The following is a 20,734-nucleotide window of genomic DNA, read 5'->3' on the forward strand; positions in this document are numbered from 1 at the left end:
TTGACGTGCAATAGGTTTTCCTTTACATGGACAGAGTACAATTAAGTCTTATACAGTGTAGGCATTGACACTGTCCTCTTTGCTAGTTTACATATAGGCAGGCAACAGAAGTGTTTAATAATTTCCTACTGAAATGACAAAAGGTACTTTGTGTGTGTGTGTGTGTGTGTGTACATATACATACACACAGACACATACATTATATATATATATAAGTTTGCATACACACACATACACATACATACATATATATATATACACACACACACACCTACTGTACATAGTTCCATATGCCATCTGTGGATTGTGCCTTGAAATAACTCATGAGCAATTATTTAATTCAAAGTGCAGGACAGAAGTTACCATAATTTCTTGAGTATAATCCCATTTTTTAAATTCAAAAAATGTCATTCAAAAAATCCATGGTCAGTACAATAAATAGATACAAGGAAAATGGAAAACAAAAAAAAAAAGTCATATTGCGTAGATGTATACTGGTACCAAAGGATTGTGGGGGGGAAAGGTGTAATTTAATTCCAAAATTATATGTTATTGTATGTCTAATGTTACAAATGTCTATACAAAAAAATTGATCAAATAAATTGTTAACCTTCCAAAGAACTGGTTCGGCTTCCATATCACGGATGAACGTGTTACGTGTCTGCCAAGATACTCGCTGAGTGAAGCTAATGCTCTCTTCCTGTTCATCTGATATATTCTGCCTACTTTCCAATACAACAATGTCCCCCAATTGGCTTCCTCTGAACATTTCGCTTTGGAAACTTCTTGCAACACTGCAAAAACTAGCGAATGTTGCAACTTCTCCCACCTGCCACGCAGCACAACACCAGCCGGCGAAACGAGGCCAACATATACCACCAACGACTCATTTTAGGAATGTGAGTTCTCATGCACGAGTACTCTACTGGAGTTCTACCACGTGCACGACTGGTTGCTCCAACTGTGCGGATAATACTGCACTTCATTCTTTGAACATGGATACCAACAATATTATACACAGGTACAAGGAAAATCCAGCTATGAGAGGGCAATGTTGGGTGTACTTGCTATGCGCATTATACTCGAGAAATTACGGTATCCAACGTCCGATTGCAGGAATTGCACATGCATTATTACTATGTATATTTTCTTCTTTTTTGACTCCACACGTAGGAGCAAAAAGTGGACAGATTTAAATCAAAAATTAAGTGAATATGTCGACATTGTAAGTACAGGTGCCAGGTCTTACAGAATGCTAAATAGATAAATAAAGTGAAAACACCACAGTACACTCTAGGGTTATTTTTCTATGACAGCAGATCTGCCTATCATCAATCAGGAGGTCAACATAATTATAAAAATAATAAAAAATAATTAATATCGATACACAATTACCATTTCCATTTAATTTTAAATAGATATGTAATATGAAAAAAAAATGTGCAGTCAAATAGCATAGTCTTCTTGCAAAGTTATGGTCATATGAATGTCCACACAGCGCAGCATGGACTCCTGTTATACTTGGGAGTCGACTCCGTGAACAAACAAACGGTGGCTGCATTCAGTAGTATTTTCACCGTGGTTTTAGTCCACACCCTGACCTCCAAGCCTCCTTGACTCCTCGAGTTCCTCCACACCCAAAACCAATGTAGCCGATTTATTACTTCAACCCAACTTCCACCCGCACTCAGCAGAGGTCGCTAATGAGTCACCGTGGCTGCTGAATTTTGGGCTCCTCCTGCAGGTCTTGCTACCGTTTCACTGCTAGGACACCTGCTCGACTGGCCTCATCTGAATATCTCCAATCTGCGGGCAAAATGACAACACGTCAACAACGCGATCCACCCCGTAAAATATGGATGATAAAGCAAAAGTACATGAAAGGACATTACCTGGACATGAGGAGGGGCACTGAGGACAAATGTGACCGCGTTTGCAATGTCGTCTGCTTTTAAACACTGCACATTCGAGAGGGAAAAAAAAAAGTTAAAGTACTCGTACTACTATTTCAAATGTAAAAGAGAGTTGTTGCTTACTTTAATACTCTCGTATACAGCAGCTGCTTTCTCTGGGTCATTGTTATGGTGTCGGAATGCAAATTCAGTCTCCACTATCCCAGGTGATATACACTACATAAAAGGGAAAAGAAAATAAATTGAAGACTAAGAAAAGCTTGGTTGACTTTCTATGGATCGTATAGAACTAGTCAGGCCTGTGGAGTGCTTGCCCTCCCAAGTGTGCTGTTTATTTGCGTACTGTAGTTCTAAAAATGGATCTGTGAGCCAGTCAGTCTGTACTTCCGCCCTGCTGTCATGTACCAGCTCCAATTTACATAATAACCACTCCCCGCCGAATTGCTCTGCCAACGATATGACCAGCTGTGCTGGAGATCCGAGGCCACTTTCAAGTGAGGGCCTGAGTTTTTTTTATTTTTAGTAATGCGCCACATACGGTACTGTACACACTAAACTGCTGCCTCCCAAGTGTTTAAATGCTTTTATTGTCTTTCACAGACCCCCCCCCCCCCACGTACGTCAGCATACAAGTATTAATGTATATTTATGTAGTATACCGAGGGCTGAATTCTCTAAAGGCTTGCATGGCTTTTGTGTGGTGCTAACCAGTAAAAATAGAGCAAACACATAGCGTCGCTGACCATGTCACAGTTCTTGGGCTATGACGCAACAAGACAACTCAAAATCGGCTATGAGATAGTATGTTTGTCTGCGACACGTCTGTCGGCTGAAAAATATTGATAATATCGATCCTTAGGTATGTTATTAAGACCCCGAGAACTGTTTTAATTTTTTTGTATTCCATCAGGCATCTTCTCATACTTGATGTAATGTACAAGTGAAAGCCTGATCATACTATTCACAGAAAGTGCGACTTTTTTTTTTTTTGGCTCATGAAGAAATCTAAATAATGCTATAAAAGCACAAAATGTGATCAAGTTCCATATTCAACAGTGACTTGTGGTCTGCAAAAACTACTCACTGCCAAATCTCTCTGATTGATATTTTGTCTACCGCAACCTTAATTTGGTGAAGCCTGCGGGGCAAAAAAAAAAAAAAAAAACAGCTACACTAACACAACACCACTAATTACAACTACAATGATAAACATGATTTTGTAATACATCTAGTGTCAGTCAAACTTACAAAGTGCAATTATTATCTTTGTAAAAGCAAATTTTCCCACATAGCTCTTACACTTCTAAAATAGTTTAGGTAAGCGACAGTGTAAACGCTAAGTGTAGACATGCCTCTATGAAAATTCCGCCAATTTGCAGTTAACACGGACACGGGTGGAAAAAGAGACACCAATTTGCAACTCTTATTTCATCGCCATATGACACGCATAACACACTCACAGTGGCTCTGATGTGGGTGTTTGCTTCCCTTAGTTCTTGCCTTATTCCCTCAGTCAGAGCGGTCACCGCATATTTGGTGGCAGAGTAGAAATGCTTGTCAGCACTTGGGACCAATCGATGCCCGCTCATACTGTAACAGGGACAGGAAGAGGAACATACAGTACAAGTTGAAAATAACCAAACACTCAATAAAAGATTCAATACTGCAGATGTAGTGACACTTCTGAACTTTGCACGGTGGTCCGGTGGGCAAACCGCTGGGCAATGTTATTGTAGTTAACAAAAATGAATGAAATAATTCAAACCAAACATGTCAAACAGTCGTTTGGGAATTGTAAGTTTAGTTTTTTTTTTTTTTTGCATAATAATCTTGGCCGAAGCCAAGATTCAAACCATGAACCTCAGAACTGAGAGAGAGAAGTGCTTATCCCAACTTACTGTACCTGTTGATATTGATGATGTGACCGTCATCTACATTCCTCTCCTTCATTGATTTGTAAGCCTCCCGGGTGCAGATGGACAATGCTAGGACATTCACCTGCAGATCATAAAAAGAACTTCATCAAAGATAGCTATAAGGCTTCTGCAGAGATTGCTGATGAGCTAATCATTTTAATCAGGTGTGATGCAAAAGGACGAGATGGAAAGCATGCAGGAAGATGGCCCTCGAGGACCGGAGTTTGACACCTATGATTGTAGCGCTTCGCCACAGGCACTACTAGTGCGCAATTGTCAACGAGTGCACAGTTTCGCCTCGCAAGTAACTTGGTTGCCCTACTAGAGCACGCGAGACCTTCTTCCGCTGCACGGAAATGTAATACAGTAGTGGAAGACAGTAATGAAGAAAAATAATTACAACCACTAGTCATTCAAGGGCGGCCCGGTGGTCCAGTGGTTAGCGCGTTGACCTCACAGTGCATAGGTACCGGGTTCAATTCCAGCTCCGGCCTGTGTGAAGTTTGCATGTTCTCCCCGGGCCTGCGTGGGTTTTCTCCGGGTGCTCAGGTTTCCTCCCACAATCCAAAAACATGCATGGCAGGCTGATTGAACACTCTAAATTGTCCCTAGTGTGAGTGCGGGTGCGGATAGTTGTTCGTCTCTGTGTACCGGTTCTGGGTGTCCCCCCGCCTACTGCCCGAAGACAGCTGGGATTGGCTCCAGCACCCTCCGCGACCCTTGTGAGGATAAGCGGATCGGAAAATGGATGGATGGATGGATAGTCATTCCACTCGTGTGTTGCATGGTCCTACTAATGATTACAAAGAGTGTACAATTAGTGTATTTAAGTGTATATTAGTGTATTTAAGAGGGCCAGTAAATGCTTTTATCCTGGCTATCCATGTTGGCCCATCACAACTTGCCCTTTGCACCCTGCTTGTGTGTCTAAGCTGCTTCTGTAGCGAAACTGATGGACGCAAGGTTAAATTCCACAGTGAAGCAAGCTTGGGCAAGGTGACCAAATCGGGTCAGCATGCAGATTAAACACGGGCTAAATATAATACACTGGCACAGCACGGTCATTTGGGCTGCCATGACAACAGATGGACGAGCGTTCCCAATGCTGGACCCTGGAAACTGTAGAGCACGGGGTCCTTCGTGGTCAAGAGCTCAGTGAATCAGAATAGTTGGGTCTAACAAGAGAAATGGTGCTGGCTTTCATGAGTGGGGCTCTGCTCTTGCCAGGTTTACTCCCCAGAGCCAAAAGGAGATTTTCTGTGAGGGGTGGGCTACTGTGTTTGAGCAAAGCCAAGGATCCCCATTTTATCGACGGATTTACGCTTTAACGCTTCAACTCCTTACGTGTAAAAAAACGTACTCCGCAGCGGACAACTTTTATTGCTTCCTGCTTCTGTGCTCAAATGGTACACCCACTAAAGTCAATCATGCAAACAAGCGTCCTTTTCTAAATGTCTTCAGAATGTTCCTCCATCTTGTTTTAGCGCAAGCATTAATGTGTTTGTGTGCATGTGCGATGCAGATTACCCACATCGATCATATTCCTCCAGCCTTCTGTTTTCCCACTGAGCAGGGGTTCATTGTGGGCCAGCCCGGCGTTGTTGATGCACACGTCAACACCCTTGTGGAGCGTTTTGATGGCTGAAAACATGGAGAGGATCTCCTCCTCGTTAGACAGGTCACACTTGTAGGGGATCAGTGTGCCGCTGTATCCTGCGCTCTGACATTCTGCCGCGAGCTTCTATAAAAAAAAAAAAAACACACAAATCAAAACGACATTGGATCAGAGACAAGGCTAACCTTTAAAAACCTTTGAAGTCAGGCTGAACCATTATCGAGCAAACTCAAAGCGACGTTGCAGCGTTTTATAGGTTTTCATGTTAAGCTCAATTTCAAACTGCAATTGAAGCAAAACTGGATGTGAGAAAGCAATGATGGCGTGATACCTCGCTTGGGAAGCTACAGTAAATCAACCAGGTCATCTGTCTGTCTAGCACAGTGGGCTTAACCTGCTCCATATAAGTTTAGGTCAAAGGTCAATGGTTCATGTGGGCATTGCCAACCAGCTTCATGGTGATGTCACTTGGCACACACCATTAAAAAAAAAAAGGAAAAAAAAGTCCAGTATTGTCTTGATGGATAATTTCGACTTTTCCCACCATATAGATAATTGAGCAAGTCATCTCGCACTTGAGTGTGCAGATTTCCTTGCTGTCTCTAAGCTGTTGAGCCTGGATTACCCGCAGAGAAGGCATTCGCCAAACGGATCTGTGTAAACGCTCAAACACTGATAATACTTGTTTCAGCTGTAGAGAGTGAAACCTTTTTTATCTTTTTGCCCCCTGTAGGAAGTGGACCCCCTTAAAGCGATGCTGTGCTCCAGAAGGCCAAAAACAAGTAAACCATCCGAGAGAGAGAAGACAAGGCCAGGAAATTCTTTTGAGAGCGAGAGAATGATGTTATTAAGGTTAAAGTAGGCACTCAGCAGAGGAGCCACCCAGCTTTGATCCAGCTCCAACTACAGGAAGTCCCAGGCTGTGAATCTCTGTGTGTGGACTCGATGAATTTGGGGAACCAGCTGTATAACCACAACCAGGATTGGCCCTCAGACTGGCCACGCCTACTGATATGGCACTGGAGCATGCTGTCCTACGGATAAGCAGCCAGCCCTGAAAATGCATACAGACACACACACACACACACACACACACACATACACACAAATCATTCATCTCCATTCAAAGTGTAACTGAATACCTTCAGGAGTGTTCAGTGTCACACCTCTCAAGACAAGTATGAAAAATATAAGACGGAAAAGCACAAACATGTCTCGAGTCATTCTCTCTGCAAGATGCTTCAAGTGTCAAGGAAAGCAGATGTAACAATGGAATTCAGTGCACAAACAAGACCACTCGAAAGTGTCAACTACTAACAAAGCCAAATTGGAAACAAAAGCCTCCTAATGCCCATGGGATAAGTAATATTTCCATAAAACATGAACAACATTACCACCCAGGCAGAAGTAATAATGTAAACAGCAAAGGAAATTATGTTGTTGTGCATATTAGAGGGCTGCAACTTAATAACCGATCCATCTGTTGATTGTTTTGTCAACTATTCGATAAATTGGATTTTTTTCAAAATGTCATTTCCATGATTTTATTAAAAAAAATATGGCATTATATCTAATTGACAGTCCAATCCCCCAAACAAATTAATTGTGACATGGTTTTATTGATTTGTGCCATAACATACCAGATAATGGGCAGATGATTATTTTAATGTGCCAGTTATTCACTTAGCTCTATTCCGACAAAAAAAAAAAAAAAAAAACTATTTTCTTTTTGTACCACACTTAATTTTGACAGCCTGGTTTTCATTTGTGTAAGAAATGCACAGTTTGCACTGCACAGAGTTATCCCTACTTCTGACCAAGTCAAATTTGATCAATTCATAAAAGAAATATTGTGTTAAAAGGGCATCTATGAATCTAAAAAAAAAAGCACATTCAGAGGAAGTGGAAAGAACATGAGCAAAGAGAAAAGTGTAATAGGCAGACACAGTGAAAGTGGTGTGCCAGATCAATAATGAGAGGCGGTGTCTGAACAGAGAGTGGAGGAATTGCATTTGTCTTGAGCTGACAAAGTAAAACTGCCCTCGCTTTTGATAACAGAGGGATTAAAAACAGAGTTTACACACCATTTTTCCAGAAGAGGTCTGAGAGGGGGAGACCTTCTGCCAAACGTTATAACAATGACATGCTGGTCGGTTCATCGAACTCAGACACAAAAACAAATTTTGCCTGTCATCGTGGATTTTCATCATCATTAGGAGTCTTCTGTTAACCTGTGAATGTGCGCAGACTCCACACAGGAAGGCTAAGATTCAAACCCTGGACTTCAGAAATGTGAGCCAAATGTTGCTAACGCCCAGGCCATTAGTGCTGCCTTAATTCTCAACCTAATGGGGTTAAAGGTGAGTTTTGCAGTGGTGTGGATAGTCGAGCGATTATCATCCACTGCAAGTAAAAGGTCTAAAGGTTGAACAAGGTGGTTTTATGGCACTTTTCTTGGCATCGCCTCATCAAGATTGGGAAAGATAAGTGGGTGTTCTCAGGAGCTCACGGTAGACTGAGCAAGGAACAACTTGACATTTTGAGGACGTATAGAAGCCTCACTAGAATATGAAGTTCTACGGCAGGGGTGTCAAACATACGGCCCGCGGGCCGGATCCGGCCCGCAAAAGAGTTTAATCCGGCCCGCGAGATGATTATGTAAAGCATCGGTGTCAAACATACGGCCCGCGGGCCGGAACCGGCCCGCAAGTAGGTTCAATCAGGCCCGCAGGATAATGTAAAAGTGAAAAAAATGCATTAAAGACACAGAATTAATATTTTTAATCAGGTGCAATTCATTGAGTATCCGCAAGGGGACACTGTTTTGATCAGAGAAGAAGACAAAAGCAGCCTCAGTCTGTCACTGAGACAGACCCATGACAGCAGACGCTATCAATCGCACTCTCACATTTACACATTTAATAGCACTCTCCTTAGTTTGTAAGGTGTCGGCAGGGATTACATTTAGATTTTATATGCACGTGTAAATGCTTTAAAACTTGCTTTCTTTATGAATCTTGTTTAATCTTAAAGTCCATTACTATATTTTTCAATACCAATTACTTGTTAAAGTTTGTACAATCAGTGGGATCAGTTGCAATGCATATATGTGAATGATAAAAGTAAATTGCACATTTGTCGAAGGAAATGTAAGGTGCTTCATGAAATGTTTTGTAAAAGATATGTTCATTAAATTTCAATATTTTCCTAATGTTCTTGTGCTTCTTTATACCAAAACAAAGGAAAGACATATTGTTTTGGTTATTTATAGCAAAGTATTGTATCATTTTAATGGTCTGGCCCACTTGACATCTACCGAGGCCGTATGTGGCCCACCGTGTGAAATGAGTTTGACACCCCTGTTCTACGGAGTAGGAGGCGTGAGCATACTGCGCTGAGGTGGCACAGCGCACGCCGCGGGGTACTGTGCGGGACGGCACAGGGATGACACCAGCACGGCACCAGCTTTCCCATATTTGGCGCTCATTGCAAAGGGAACAAACAGGAAGTAGCCTGGTACTTTTCCCCCAGCAGTTTGGACCTAAATAGGCCGCATCAGCAATATGTATTTGTAAAAAGCCTTGGCTATGTCTATACTGTAATGTGAAATGGGAATGAGGGAGGAGGAGGAGACAACCAGCAGCTAAAAGAAAAATAGAGGCACATCCAATTCTAATGGCATGGCCTGATCTGGGGAAGTTTAGGCTCGTCTGTGAGCTGCAGCTCCATCAAGACGAGCAGAGTGTGGCTTCTTTTTGATGATGTCACAGCACGTCATCCGTCTGAATTGATTATTTTTCAATTCGGGTGCAGCAGGTATCTATGGAGTGCGCCACCGACCTTCACAATATGGCGTCTTGCCCTTGCGCCGCGGTGGCGCATATGGGTTGGACGAAGGCGCGCCTCGCTGCGCTGTGCAGTGTAACAGGGACGGTATATGACAATGATAGACAGGCTGAATGTGAGCGATAGGGGAGGTAGGTGCATTATAACAGACAGGTGCAACCAGTGAGGTAAGGTTGTGTTTCCCCAAACAAAATCATCAGAACTAAGGGAGGCAAAGCAATATATGGAACCTTTGTGTCAGCAGTAGGATCACCTATGAGAGCGGCCTTTACTGGGATGTTCACAGGGTAATCATGTGACAAAAATGCCTCTTTTGTTTGTAGTTGAGACATGCTGAGGCTTGAAGTCCTTCCTGATGGATGAGGCATGTGACGCATGCAGGGTCATGCGTCACACGCCTCATCCTCCTCAAGTGGCTGGGATAATTCTGCTGTTATTGTCGTGAACCTGTGCAAGGTTTCCTCTAGCGAGAGAGAAGTACTTGCTTATTTCGACCTCTTCGATGTATAGCACGGTCTGTGTATTTTCTGTAGATATTCTAAGAGGGCTGGAGTCTTTCCCACATGACTCAGGGTGACCGTTGGGACTCCACCCAGAACGCGGCGATTTTGATTCGGGCTTTCGGTGGCAACTGATCGACACCAAGTGTAACACAAATTCAGAAAGTGCCTGAACATATCATTTGTTGTGAACTGGAACAATAAAAATACACGAGTATTGATGACTGCTGTCCACACTTTCATTGTCGGCCTGACTGCCATCACCAATGCCCACAACAGTAGTGCCCCCTCATCATTCAGCATGTAAGATGATACTTTCAAGCAGAGAGCTTAAGTAGTTTGTAATATAGTGACTCGCCCTTCCCAGATCAAGATCGTACTATTACTTGATGGGAGCTCAACTCTTGACAAGATCCCACCGATCTCAACCTCACCGTGTACAGTTCATGTTTAGAGATAAACAATATTCTCTAACCTTTGTTCTCTGCTGTCGATACACGTTCAAAGGTGACGGCATACTGTAGATCCACAAATCATGTAAGTTGTAAAAGAGGAAACATGAATTTCTGTCACAAAAACATTATTAGTTTTGATTGATTCGCGATTCATTTCCGGTTTTAGATCATAGCAGTCTCTAAGATCACTACATCATTCTAAAAAGTACGAATTGTTTGCTATTTTGCCCGTCTCACACACCTTAACAACATATTGCACACAGCTCTAAGTATCATTAGTGCAGTTCTACACCACCGCCAACTACAACCACAATAATAAATCCGCCCATCCATTTTCTGATCCGCTTATCCTCACAGGGGATGTTGGAGTCTATGCCAGCTGTCTTCAGGCAGTCGGCGAGGGTACACCCTGAACCGGTTGCCGGCCAATTGCAGGGCACACATAGACGAACAACCAGCTCCGAACCAAATGCTGTGGTTGGAGAAGTGAAGTTTTTCCATCTTTCCTCAAATCAGAGCGCCACCCCTCAATGTAAGTGCACACATGAGAAGAGTGCACATGCATAAAGTGTCTAGAACAAGACAGGACAAGAATCGCCCCACCTATTATAGCGGGAGGCCCAACCGGGGAGTGTCAAGATCAGTAAGGCTTAAACGTCGAAAAGTGATAAGCATAGAGAGGACAGCGCAGCAGTGGCACACGAAAGGGGGGCAATTTATAGGGGTCACAGGGCTGTCCAGCCTCATTAGACGGCTGTCCTCATGAGATTACGGCGAACAACTGATAAAAGCCACTACCAATAAATGATGATCCTCCCGCCATACCTTTACATCACGGGTATCAAACTCAAGGCCCGGGGGTCATATCTGGCCCACCACATTATTTTACGTGGCCCGCGAAAGCTAATTCTGTGCATCGACTTCATATTTCCGGCTAAAATACCGAAATTGCAATTTCTCTTCACTTTTAAAAATGGTGAGATATTTAATAATAATATAATAATAATACATTTTATTTGAAGCGCCTTTCACAACACCCAACACCAACACCAATATTTCAAGCTTGTTTGTTCCCAAACCCCCTTTTTAAAATAAATGCAATATTTGAACAGTTCTAACTGATGCCTGAATTCAAAACTAGTTATTCACCAGTTTTGTTGTGATCAGCCCTCTGAACAAAAGGAAACTATCAATAATCTCCTGGGCTATGCTGGCTAACACACTGCAAAGGATTGCGGGCGGTGGATCTTTCGAACCAGGGGCCATGTTTCACATGCTACAGTTACAGGTACGGGTGCAGTTGTATCACAGACACACACACACACAATAAAACACACAGATGCAGTCCTTTAAATGCTAATTGAGGAGAAGTCTTGCTAGATTTGCAGTCTCGTATTTTGTTAAAAATGTATTTGAAACTTGAAGAAATTAGAGGCCGACCACCACCCAAGGATGAAATGAAAGGTTCCGCTGTATTTTGGTAGCTTTGACAATTTAAAGAGAATTCAAAAGTAAAAAAAAAAAAAAAAGTGTCAATGTTGCAACTCTGTTCCTAACATGAGCTCTCACAGTGCTTAAATTCAATCAATTGGGCCACTTTCAAACCTGAGAGAATGCATTGTGTGCACAGAGGAGAGAATTGTCTTCCACTGGTCTCAAAAGAGTTCAAGTGAAAGTTTATTGCTGCGACTTGGATGCAGCCCCATCGCTCCCATTCCTGCCGAAAACCCATGGTGACCACAACCCTCAATCCCCTCGTTCACCCCACCCCCGCCTACTCTAAAAAGTCTTACAAATTGTACAACTGCTAGACTAAACTTTCCTTTCCACACTTTGCGCCAAATTACATAAATGCAACAAAAATGTTCAGACACTATCTACAGCCACGATGGTTCCATCTGCTCGCTTCTAATATTATAAGGAACAACAACGTCTTTATTTCTCCTTGTGAAAGAAATACACACTAAAAGGAAGTGAAGAACAATTGCTCAGTGACAGACACTTGCATCCCCCCGCTCGCTCTGGCTCAGCTACAGCCCAGTTTACATAGCAGGGAGTGTACAATACTGGCTTTTGTCTCACATCTCACATCGGCAACGTTTCAAGAACAAAGCTGCCATCAAAAAGAATTACTCATTTCGTCCTAATATTGATTGCTATTACATCATATTGAGTTCTTCAACCTTTTCGAACCCAGAATTCATCCAGAACAAGTACGGATGTTCAGTCTGTAACGTAGCCAACTCTAGAATAACGGCTGTTATTTGCACAAAGCAAGAAGAATTATTTCCGCTTTGAAATGCAGTGACCTTGTTTGACGGTGATACAAGTACATGACAGAAGCAATGACAGACCGCTGCAGTTAACTATTGACAGGAGAGGACATGTGACTCGAGTAAGAATGGCGGCAATTGCGCAAGTCATACTCACTGTGCATGTACGGGCTTGTGCGTGTTGTTCAGGTGGGATGCATGTTTGCTTGTCAACAACATTGAAGAGTTAATCATTTATGTTTTACGATTAAGAATAAAGACAAAAAACAAAACAAAAAATGTCAAAAGCACACGTCTGGAGAGGGGGATACAGACCAGATTCTTCGCTTCCAGTTAATTTACTGTGAAACAAAAGAAAATTAAACATTTTATTTTAAAACCAAGCTGGTCAACCAAATTGATTCCTGTAATTTCATCTAAGAAAGCTAGCTTAATACTAATATATAGTATAACGTAAAACACTACAGGCAGGCGCGACGAACAACTACTACTTTAATACAGTATCACACATGAAGCAGTACAACATACAATACCACGAGCATTTTTTTTCTCTGCTCTGTGGGAATGACAATTATTGCTGCAGCTCAGTAGGGGACCTTCTCTGCCTCTTCTTCTTGCTCTTCATTATGCTGGTTCTAAATCCAGTGGAGCTCAGTGATCCCTAGCATGTTGTGGCGCGACATAGTATTACGTTAAATACCCATAACTCTAAATTCTGACTTTTCTGTATAAAAACTCAAAAATAAAATGAGCATTTTACTGTTGCAGATCTGTTTCACTGCTCTGAGGTTCTGGGTTTGAATATCAACTCTGGCCTTCCTGTGTCGAATTTGCATGTTTTACTCATGCTTACAGGTTTCTCCAAGTACTCCTCGCACATTCTTTAAAAAAAAAAAACAACAAAAAAAAAAACACCCATGTTAAATTCGCACTATCAATTTTTTTAATTGTTAGGTTTGGTTGACCCAATCCATTACAAATTAGTTACAACTGGCAACCCACACCCACAAGCAGAGTGACTCTCGATTAATTTTTGAAAATAAATGTTTACTGTACCTGAATATTATTTAGTTGGAAGACGAGTGTTCACCACTAGATGGTATTGCTTAAAAGGAACTCCATCCCCAAGAATGTACTTTTTCACCAGAAAAGTGGGTTTAGAAGGAAGCCAGACTAAATTAGATGAAGAGAATTGTGTCATTCAGGTAAGATAGGAAGCATCTCATTTTTTGTGTCACATCTGGGCAATATTTAGAGTTAATATGTATAGATATGTCATTTTTATAATTTATAATTTTATCTGTGGTTTTATTATTCTTGTTTTGGTTGTAAAGTGTCCTTGAGTGTCTTGAAAGGCGCTTATAAATGAAATGTATTTTTCTTATTATTATTTTACAATATCTGAAGAAAATTTATTTTTCATTTTTCACTTTCTATTTCCCCACTTAAAATAATATACCAGGCTTACACAATGACAGGTTCTTAAAAGAATACCGTTTACTGCTTTATAAAAATACATTCAATTTAACACAATTGCATGGCCCTTTCGAAAAATTAATTTCCCACCGGTATGGAACCCTATGATCAGATATATAATCATACAAACATGACATATGAAAGGATCCAAAGATATGCCGTTGTCCATTACTTTTATAATGAGATGTCTAACCATACTTGTGTTATGTAATCGGACAGGTGAAGTACAAGAGGTGCCAACAATTGCAGGTGAGCAAACTACAATTTTACGACCGCAAAAGAACATGAAAGGGCGGCTTGTGTAGTTGACCTGTGGCGCGCCACTGATAGAGTTAAGACAGTTTGAGACAGAGGGAGGCTTAATTATTGGCTGACAAGATAAGGAAGGTGCAATGCCTTATGGCCTGGTGGGGGTGTGCAAGAATGTCGCTGTCGCGAAGCCAAACACTATAATTAAATGAAAATACTCCTGAGTAATTTATTTTGATGATTAAAAAGAATTTGACATCTGAAACATCACAGTATTTTGCTTCACAGCATGACCTGTTTAAATGTTGAAAACAACTTTGCCTGTTGTATAATAATTGTTGGGAAAAAAAATACTTTCCATAGCTTCACCACCTAACTTTCAGATTGAAAGGAATGATATGTAAAATTGACTACGTAGTTGCTTGAAGAAAAATAGTTGGACGGGTCTCTGGAGTGCCATGGCACCTATCAAGTGTTAAATCACAACCAAATACTTTTTTTGGTAAGTGCCAATGGGAGTGCCGGTGAGAGAACATGTAAATTCCACACAGGAAGGCTCTTCCTGAGATTTGAACCTCAGAACTGTGAGACAGATGTGCTGAACACCAATCAACTGTTCCATCCATGCATAGTCCACTGCCTTCAAATCGAAGAAAAGTGCTTTTTTCAAAGCGGCCAGACAGCTCTCAGCTCACACAGTGTCCCCTGAGCATCACCTTGAGATTACATTTCAAAGTGTGGTGAAGCAATTTGACATTACCGACACCTGAAGACACAATCGATTGCGCTGACACTTACTGGTGCACGCAGTTCACAGACATCATCTCCCGTTTTGAGGGATCACAGAGAGAAGTGGACAGCAATATCTCACAGTGTTCAGCTGCCCAACTCCCTGCTCTGTGACCTCACTGAAGAAGGTCGTCCAAAAGAAAATGATCTCACAAAGACGTGAACACATTAGAAGTGTGGTGCCAAATGCCACTTGGGTTGTTGCTACCCCATTTCATTAAACGTCAGTGAGAACATAATGACTGCATCTTACTGGGGTGTTTCCAATATTGTGATTCTCTCATCTACTGTAGGTAAACAAACTACAACTACCAACAAGACAGACAGATAGATAGATCGATAGATCGATAGATAGATAGATAGATATGTACATAATGGCCAGTAGGTGCACACAGATTTAAAAGCAATACAAGAAATTACGAGATTTGCAACTGTATTTTTAAAGAAATGTTTCATTTGTTGAAAATGTCGCATAAAAGGCCAGTGATGTTGAACCCCTACCCCTCATACGTATGCATAAAAATCAAATGTCCAGTCACCAAACGTTCGCTCAACTTGTAAAGCTAATGTTAGCAAGCGGTTTACGTGCGTTAGCTTGTTACTAGATACTGTACTTACTTGCACCTATTTTGCATGCTCCTTAAAAGCGTGTGATGGCGATATTACTGAAATACCTCAATTTTGTCGACATTCCTGGCACAGCCGACCACCCTCATGCCTTGTTGGACGAGTGCCCTGGTCACAGCCGCTCCAATGCCCACCGAAGCTCCGGTCACCAGGGCCACTCTGCCTTTCCACCGCTCCATCGCCAACAACGCAGCACTCGCCGGCACTGGACAGGAACCGTAGGATTTTCGTTCCGGCTGGTTCCGACAGACACTATGACGTATTTTGGTGGAATGTACGCCGCCCTCAATTTCTAGGATGTTTCAAGATACTGCCTGAGTACGCAGCATCCAAATGCGGGGTGGCACCGTTGGGTGAAGGAAGATCCATGCGCTCCTCTGAATGACATGAGCCCTGATCGTGTTTAATGTTTGCTTCACGTCGCCGCCCACTTTCTGCAACGACTCTCGGGCTCAACCGTTATTCAAGGTTTAGTAATCTTCCGCCACCTACCGGAATTAAAAACATTGCATTGGACAGTGTTCTGCAAGCTGCTCGACTTTGAACGGCGGCAGGCTTGCTAACTCGATTCCTGTTCTCCGCCACCGTAGCATCGGAAAATAATTGCGTTTTTTGGTCACTGGATCATAACTTCACAATTAATGGTAATGTTTCTTTTAATACAGACTAAACAAAAACATTAATCGATGCCATTGATACCATTTGAGTTTTATTCAACAGAAACAATTTTCAACAGCACCACTCATTTCCCCCAATTGATTGAATCACATTTGTAAGTTAAATCGTTAAAGACCATACAATTCAACAGTGCAAATGTTAAAAAATACATTGACAAGACAAAATGAATGTGGATTAATAAATACTTTATTAAATTTTCACTCTGCGTTTTGTCACAACCCATTTCTTATTTTAAACAAATGTTTAATTCACTATATACCGTAATCTTTTTGTTATTTTTTTAATTTATTTTTGGACAGTGCAAAATTTATCACCATGCTTAAGTGTCACCTAAGAAAACATCAAGCCAAAGCCCTCCTGTCACACTGTGCATGTCACGGCTCACAATGATCGATTTCAGTTTCCGCTGTGCTCTTATCCAAAACCCTTGTACAAGCACCACCAAGTCACATGGCTTGGTCAATGAGAATCTAAGGGTATGAGGTCGGAAATCAGAGTCAGATCATGTAAGCGCAAACTTGAGATCAGATCAGACACCAATCACATCCATTAAAAAAAATAAAATAAAAAAATCAACAAAGAATCAACCAAAAAGTTTGTAAATCTGAATCCAACCTGCATTTGCAGTAGTCACAATGATTTTCCTTGAGGTATCATTTGTGCACTTAATTCACACCGGTGGTGACAACAGGCCGTCTTCCTGTCACTTGCGCAGCAATAGTTAGTAAATTTATCTTTCAGGAGCTGTCGATACTTGTGACGGTTGCGGTAGAACAGACTATTTCTTTCTAAAAATGCCTGAATTTCATCCTGCGTGAGACAATGCTCCTCATCTGAAGTTACTTCAGAATCATCCTGCAAGAAAAGAACAACCCGAGTCAAGGATTTGACAACACTAAATCCAGCTAGAGGACTGTCACTTACCAAGAGGTCCGCTAGACTTTTGTTGGCCTCTAATGGTCTGGAATCAAGGCTGAGGTTCTTTCCACATGCCCATGGTAGCTGTTGTGCAAAACAGGCCATCTTCTCACCACACAAGGAGGAATTTAGATCTTTGGTTTGGCTAACGTTGGATGGTGGCACAGTGTGTCTTTCATATGTGTGTCCCTGTTTACATATTTCACATACTTGGGTTGGTCCACTGGCTCAAGCCAACACTTGGAACCCATTCGATTTCACTTACCTGTTTATGACGTAAACCACTTCCCTTCCTTTTCTTCTTTTTACCCTTGCATTGAGGCTTATTATCCTCAGAGTGTGGCCAACAGTCAACACAACTGTCTGTTGCCTCCTCCTCCTTTTTGTCTTCAGCACAGTCGTGTTCATTGGACTCACCTTCAGAGAAATGATGGAAATACAATGATCAAAAGGATTTCAGATGCAGCAGTTTAACGATTTCAAAAAGCGGTTTATATCTGACCTGCTTCCTCATGGTTGCAGAGTCCCTCGGAGCAGGCGACATCCGAACCTTCTCGTGACCCGCCCTGACTGCCCTCAATGCTTGAGGAGTAGCCGCAATCACTCCCAGCAGAAATTGAAAAAGGATGTAGAATACACACTTGTTTCCCTCCTTTACTTGTTAATGTGAGTTTCGGGTGATTGGTGGTTGTCTTGTGTGGATGTTGACCCTGTTTGTCTGAACAACTAAAGGATTTGCATGCAATAGAAGGAATTTTCTCCCCCTCATCGCAGGCAGGACAAGTACCGTCCTCAGACTCGAGAGACCCCTATAACAAAGGGAAAGCATGGAGGTGCTCTAAGACAGGATTTGACATGAAAGTGGCTAAATTTACACTGCTTTATCTTACAAGAAAAAAAAAAAGCAGTCAGTCCTGCATAAAGCCTTCACTTATGGTGAAGAGGAACTTCATCTTGCAGTTTTCCCTCTGCTCTGACCCTCTCGGTGCATACGGTGATGCTAAGTGCGCAACACGCACACTACATTTCTAAACTCATTCCTTCCCTTCCACACAAGTTTAATCTACAAACTACATTTCTAAACTCATTCCTTACTTTCCACACAAGTTTAATCTACAAACAGAACACACCATTCCCACTTCCCTTAGAGTTTCAGTGGTGGAAGGGTGCACACTCAGTAGTTTGAAGCATACATTGACACACATACGCTCACCACTGACGCAACCAACATGATTGACATGATTTGTTCTGTTTTAACATATGGGTGGGTTGAATTTTATTGTTACTGATTGACATCATGTTACTTTTTTTTTTTTTATCTCGGGTTTTGGACAGGTGCGAGACTGCTTTGACCGCCCTGCGCATGTTCTCTTGCAGACTTGCAGTGTAAATCCAGCCAATGCATTTTTAACTCTTACCTCATCAAGATCCTTTTCCTTGATCTCTGCTTCCTGATCCAAGATGTCCAAGCCACACCTGTTTCTGCGGCGATTTTTCCGCTTTTGCCTCTTTTTCTCCTGCTTAAGCTGTTTTGCTCTCTCCTTCTCCGACAGCTCCTCGACTAACTGCTCAAGCCTACTGATCCCTTGTATCTTCTCCACTGCCATCTAGGGACATATGGTTCTCCGTATTAGCAATTTTACCACAATCCCAAAGCGCAGTTTGTCAGTTTCGTGGACACCAACTCAATAGCTCTCAAAGCACGTACCTCAAAGCTTTTCCGCAACTCATCAATGCCCACGTGGAACAATATTTGCCACGTCTGCTCCTCCGCTCGTAGTTTCTGCCAAATCTTATGCAGACGCTCAGAAAGGTGAATGCCTAAACATGTCAGGACTTCTTCCTGTGCAGTATCAATGGTCTTGGCATGTCGCCTTCTGTAATTAAAAGGACCAAACGACACAAAATGGCTCAAATGACAGATTACACAGGTTGTCAGATGAGTAACGTTCACTTACTCAGAGGCTCCTACAAATTCAGGTTCTGCCCGGCTTAAGAGACGAGCAATAAAGTCCGTCTCGTAGCACACCTGAATGTGGTGCTCACAAGGGCAGCAACACAATCCCTCATACAAGGCAGCGCAATAGTCCTTCTCCTCACTGCTATCAACTTCCCCGATCAGGATATCGTATGCCCGCATGACTTTAGTCTTACAGTCAGTGCACAACCTGAAACAGAAAAGGGAGTTGTCTTTTCAACGAACACCCGAATAAAGACGGTGACATTTTGAATATAAAGGGTGTCAGTCAAACATTACCCATGTTTTTGCAAGTGTGTATCCAGCGTCTCTAAAAGACAAGCACAATCGACGAGTAACACTTCAGCCCTGCACTCCTGAGACATCCGCTCCCACACATCCATCCAACTTGCCCTGGAAGTGAACACAACACTATTATCAAATAAAATTAATACATACTTCAAAAGAAAAAAAAAAAAAAAAACTGGCACAGAGTAGAGAGCAGTGACTGAATGAGCACATGTTTGGATCTTGATTGCTAAAAGGAGCTTTCATCTGGAATTTCACCTTGACCTAAAGCAAATAGGTAGCAAAATCTTGGAAATATTGAATTATGATTATTGAAACAATAGTCAATTCTTGCTCAAAGGATCTCACCAAGTTACATATGTGATTCAATTATTCAGGGTGAATGACATTCACTAGAAATGAAAACACATTTTGGATGTTAGAATTAGGGGCCCACCGATACAGATTTTTTTGAGGCTATTGCAGATTTTTGACAATTTTATTTTTTTTTTTACCGTATTTAAAAAAATATATAATGCATAAAAAACCCACTGCATTGTAACGGCAACCATTTTCATGTGTGTGCGTTACCAGTAGTTTATGTCATGTTAAACACATTAATGTTGCACGACATTTTCATTGTATTCTTTTTTTAATTAAACAAGCTTGGACATTATGTTGTGTTTTAATAGTGACATCCATCCAGCTCATTCCAACTTTTTCAGTTGGTCGCACCAACACCCATTCAATATTATCATACGAGTAAGTAGATGGACCACATATTGTAATTACCGTCAGTAAAATAGCAAAATAGGGCAAACCAATCTCATCCCCATCATTCTTCTTGATGTATGTCATCTTTTATAGATTAATAGAAAGCCCATGTTATTCAGAGATTTGCTGCTATTAACGTTGCAACACAGGAATTTGCTTGCACGTGCACACACCGAGACAGAGAGAAGAGAATGTCCTTACCGTGCAGGTCTGAGCTTATTTGTGTCCAAGGAGTGTAACTGGCATCGGGTGCTCTTTTTACTTTTTGGAATGGCATCAATTACATCATTCAACTTTGACCTGTTTAAATAAAATAAATAAATACACAACCGTCACCTAACTGATATTAAACATGATTTTATTTTTTTGGTAGTGTAGATACGAAACAACCCAAATTTGAATTTGAATTAATAAACAAACAAATGAATTCTTTTTGGACACATGTTCACATGGAGACTGT

The 20,734-nt window shown here is 41.6% G+C and overlaps 2 protein-coding genes across 2 annotated transcripts; both read right to left on the reverse strand.

The window, feature by feature from the left end:
• Nucleotides 1–314: 314 nt before the first annotated feature.
• On the reverse strand, nt 315–16,085 carry dhrs11a (dehydrogenase/reductase 11a). The gene is made up of 7 exons (XM_019895285.1): nt 15,707–16,085; nt 5,361–5,570; nt 3,817–3,911; nt 3,374–3,503; nt 2,037–2,129; nt 1,893–1,958; nt 315–1,806 (listed from the first exon to the last, which is right to left on the reverse strand). Exons 1-7 carry the CDS (start codon nt 15,836–15,838, stop codon nt 1,765–1,767), a joined length of 768 nt encoding a protein of 255 aa, XP_019750844.1. The 5' UTR covers nt 15,839–16,085; the 3' UTR covers nt 315–1,764.
• A 270-nt stretch (nt 16,086–16,355) lies between these two features.
• Nucleotides 16,356–20,606, reverse strand: ggnbp2 (gametogenetin binding protein 2; the record flags this gene model as incomplete). Its single annotated transcript, XM_019895101.1, has 9 exons — nt 16,356–17,192; nt 17,262–17,444; nt 17,521–17,672; nt 17,758–18,064; nt 18,674–18,862; nt 18,964–19,132; nt 19,214–19,423; nt 19,513–19,626; nt 20,476–20,606. Coding segments are annotated over 9 exons (1,680 nt in total), but the record flags the coding sequence as incomplete, so codon positions are not given.
• Nucleotides 20,607–20,734: the final 128 nt, after the last annotated feature.

Source organism: Hippocampus comes, unplaced genomic scaffold, assembly GCF_001891065.2.
Source record: "Hippocampus comes isolate QL1 unplaced genomic scaffold, H_comes_QL1_v1.1 scaffold177, whole genome shotgun sequence".
Taxonomy (NCBI): domain Eukaryota; kingdom Metazoa; phylum Chordata; class Actinopteri; order Syngnathiformes; family Syngnathidae; genus Hippocampus; species Hippocampus comes.

Coding starts and splice junctions, on each gene's coding strand:
- dhrs11a (XM_019895285.1), bottom strand. CDS start 15,838: ATGGAGCGGTGGAAAGGCAGAGTGGCCCTGGTGACCGGAGCTTCGGTG. Junction 3,504..3,816: donor CACATCATCAATATCAACAG/GTACAGTAAGTT, acceptor TCCCTGTTACAG/TATGAGCGGGCATCGATTGG. Junction 1,807..1,892: donor GTGCCCCTCCTCATGTCCAG/GTAATGTCCTTT, acceptor TTTTGCCCGCAG/ATTGGAGATATTCAGATGAG.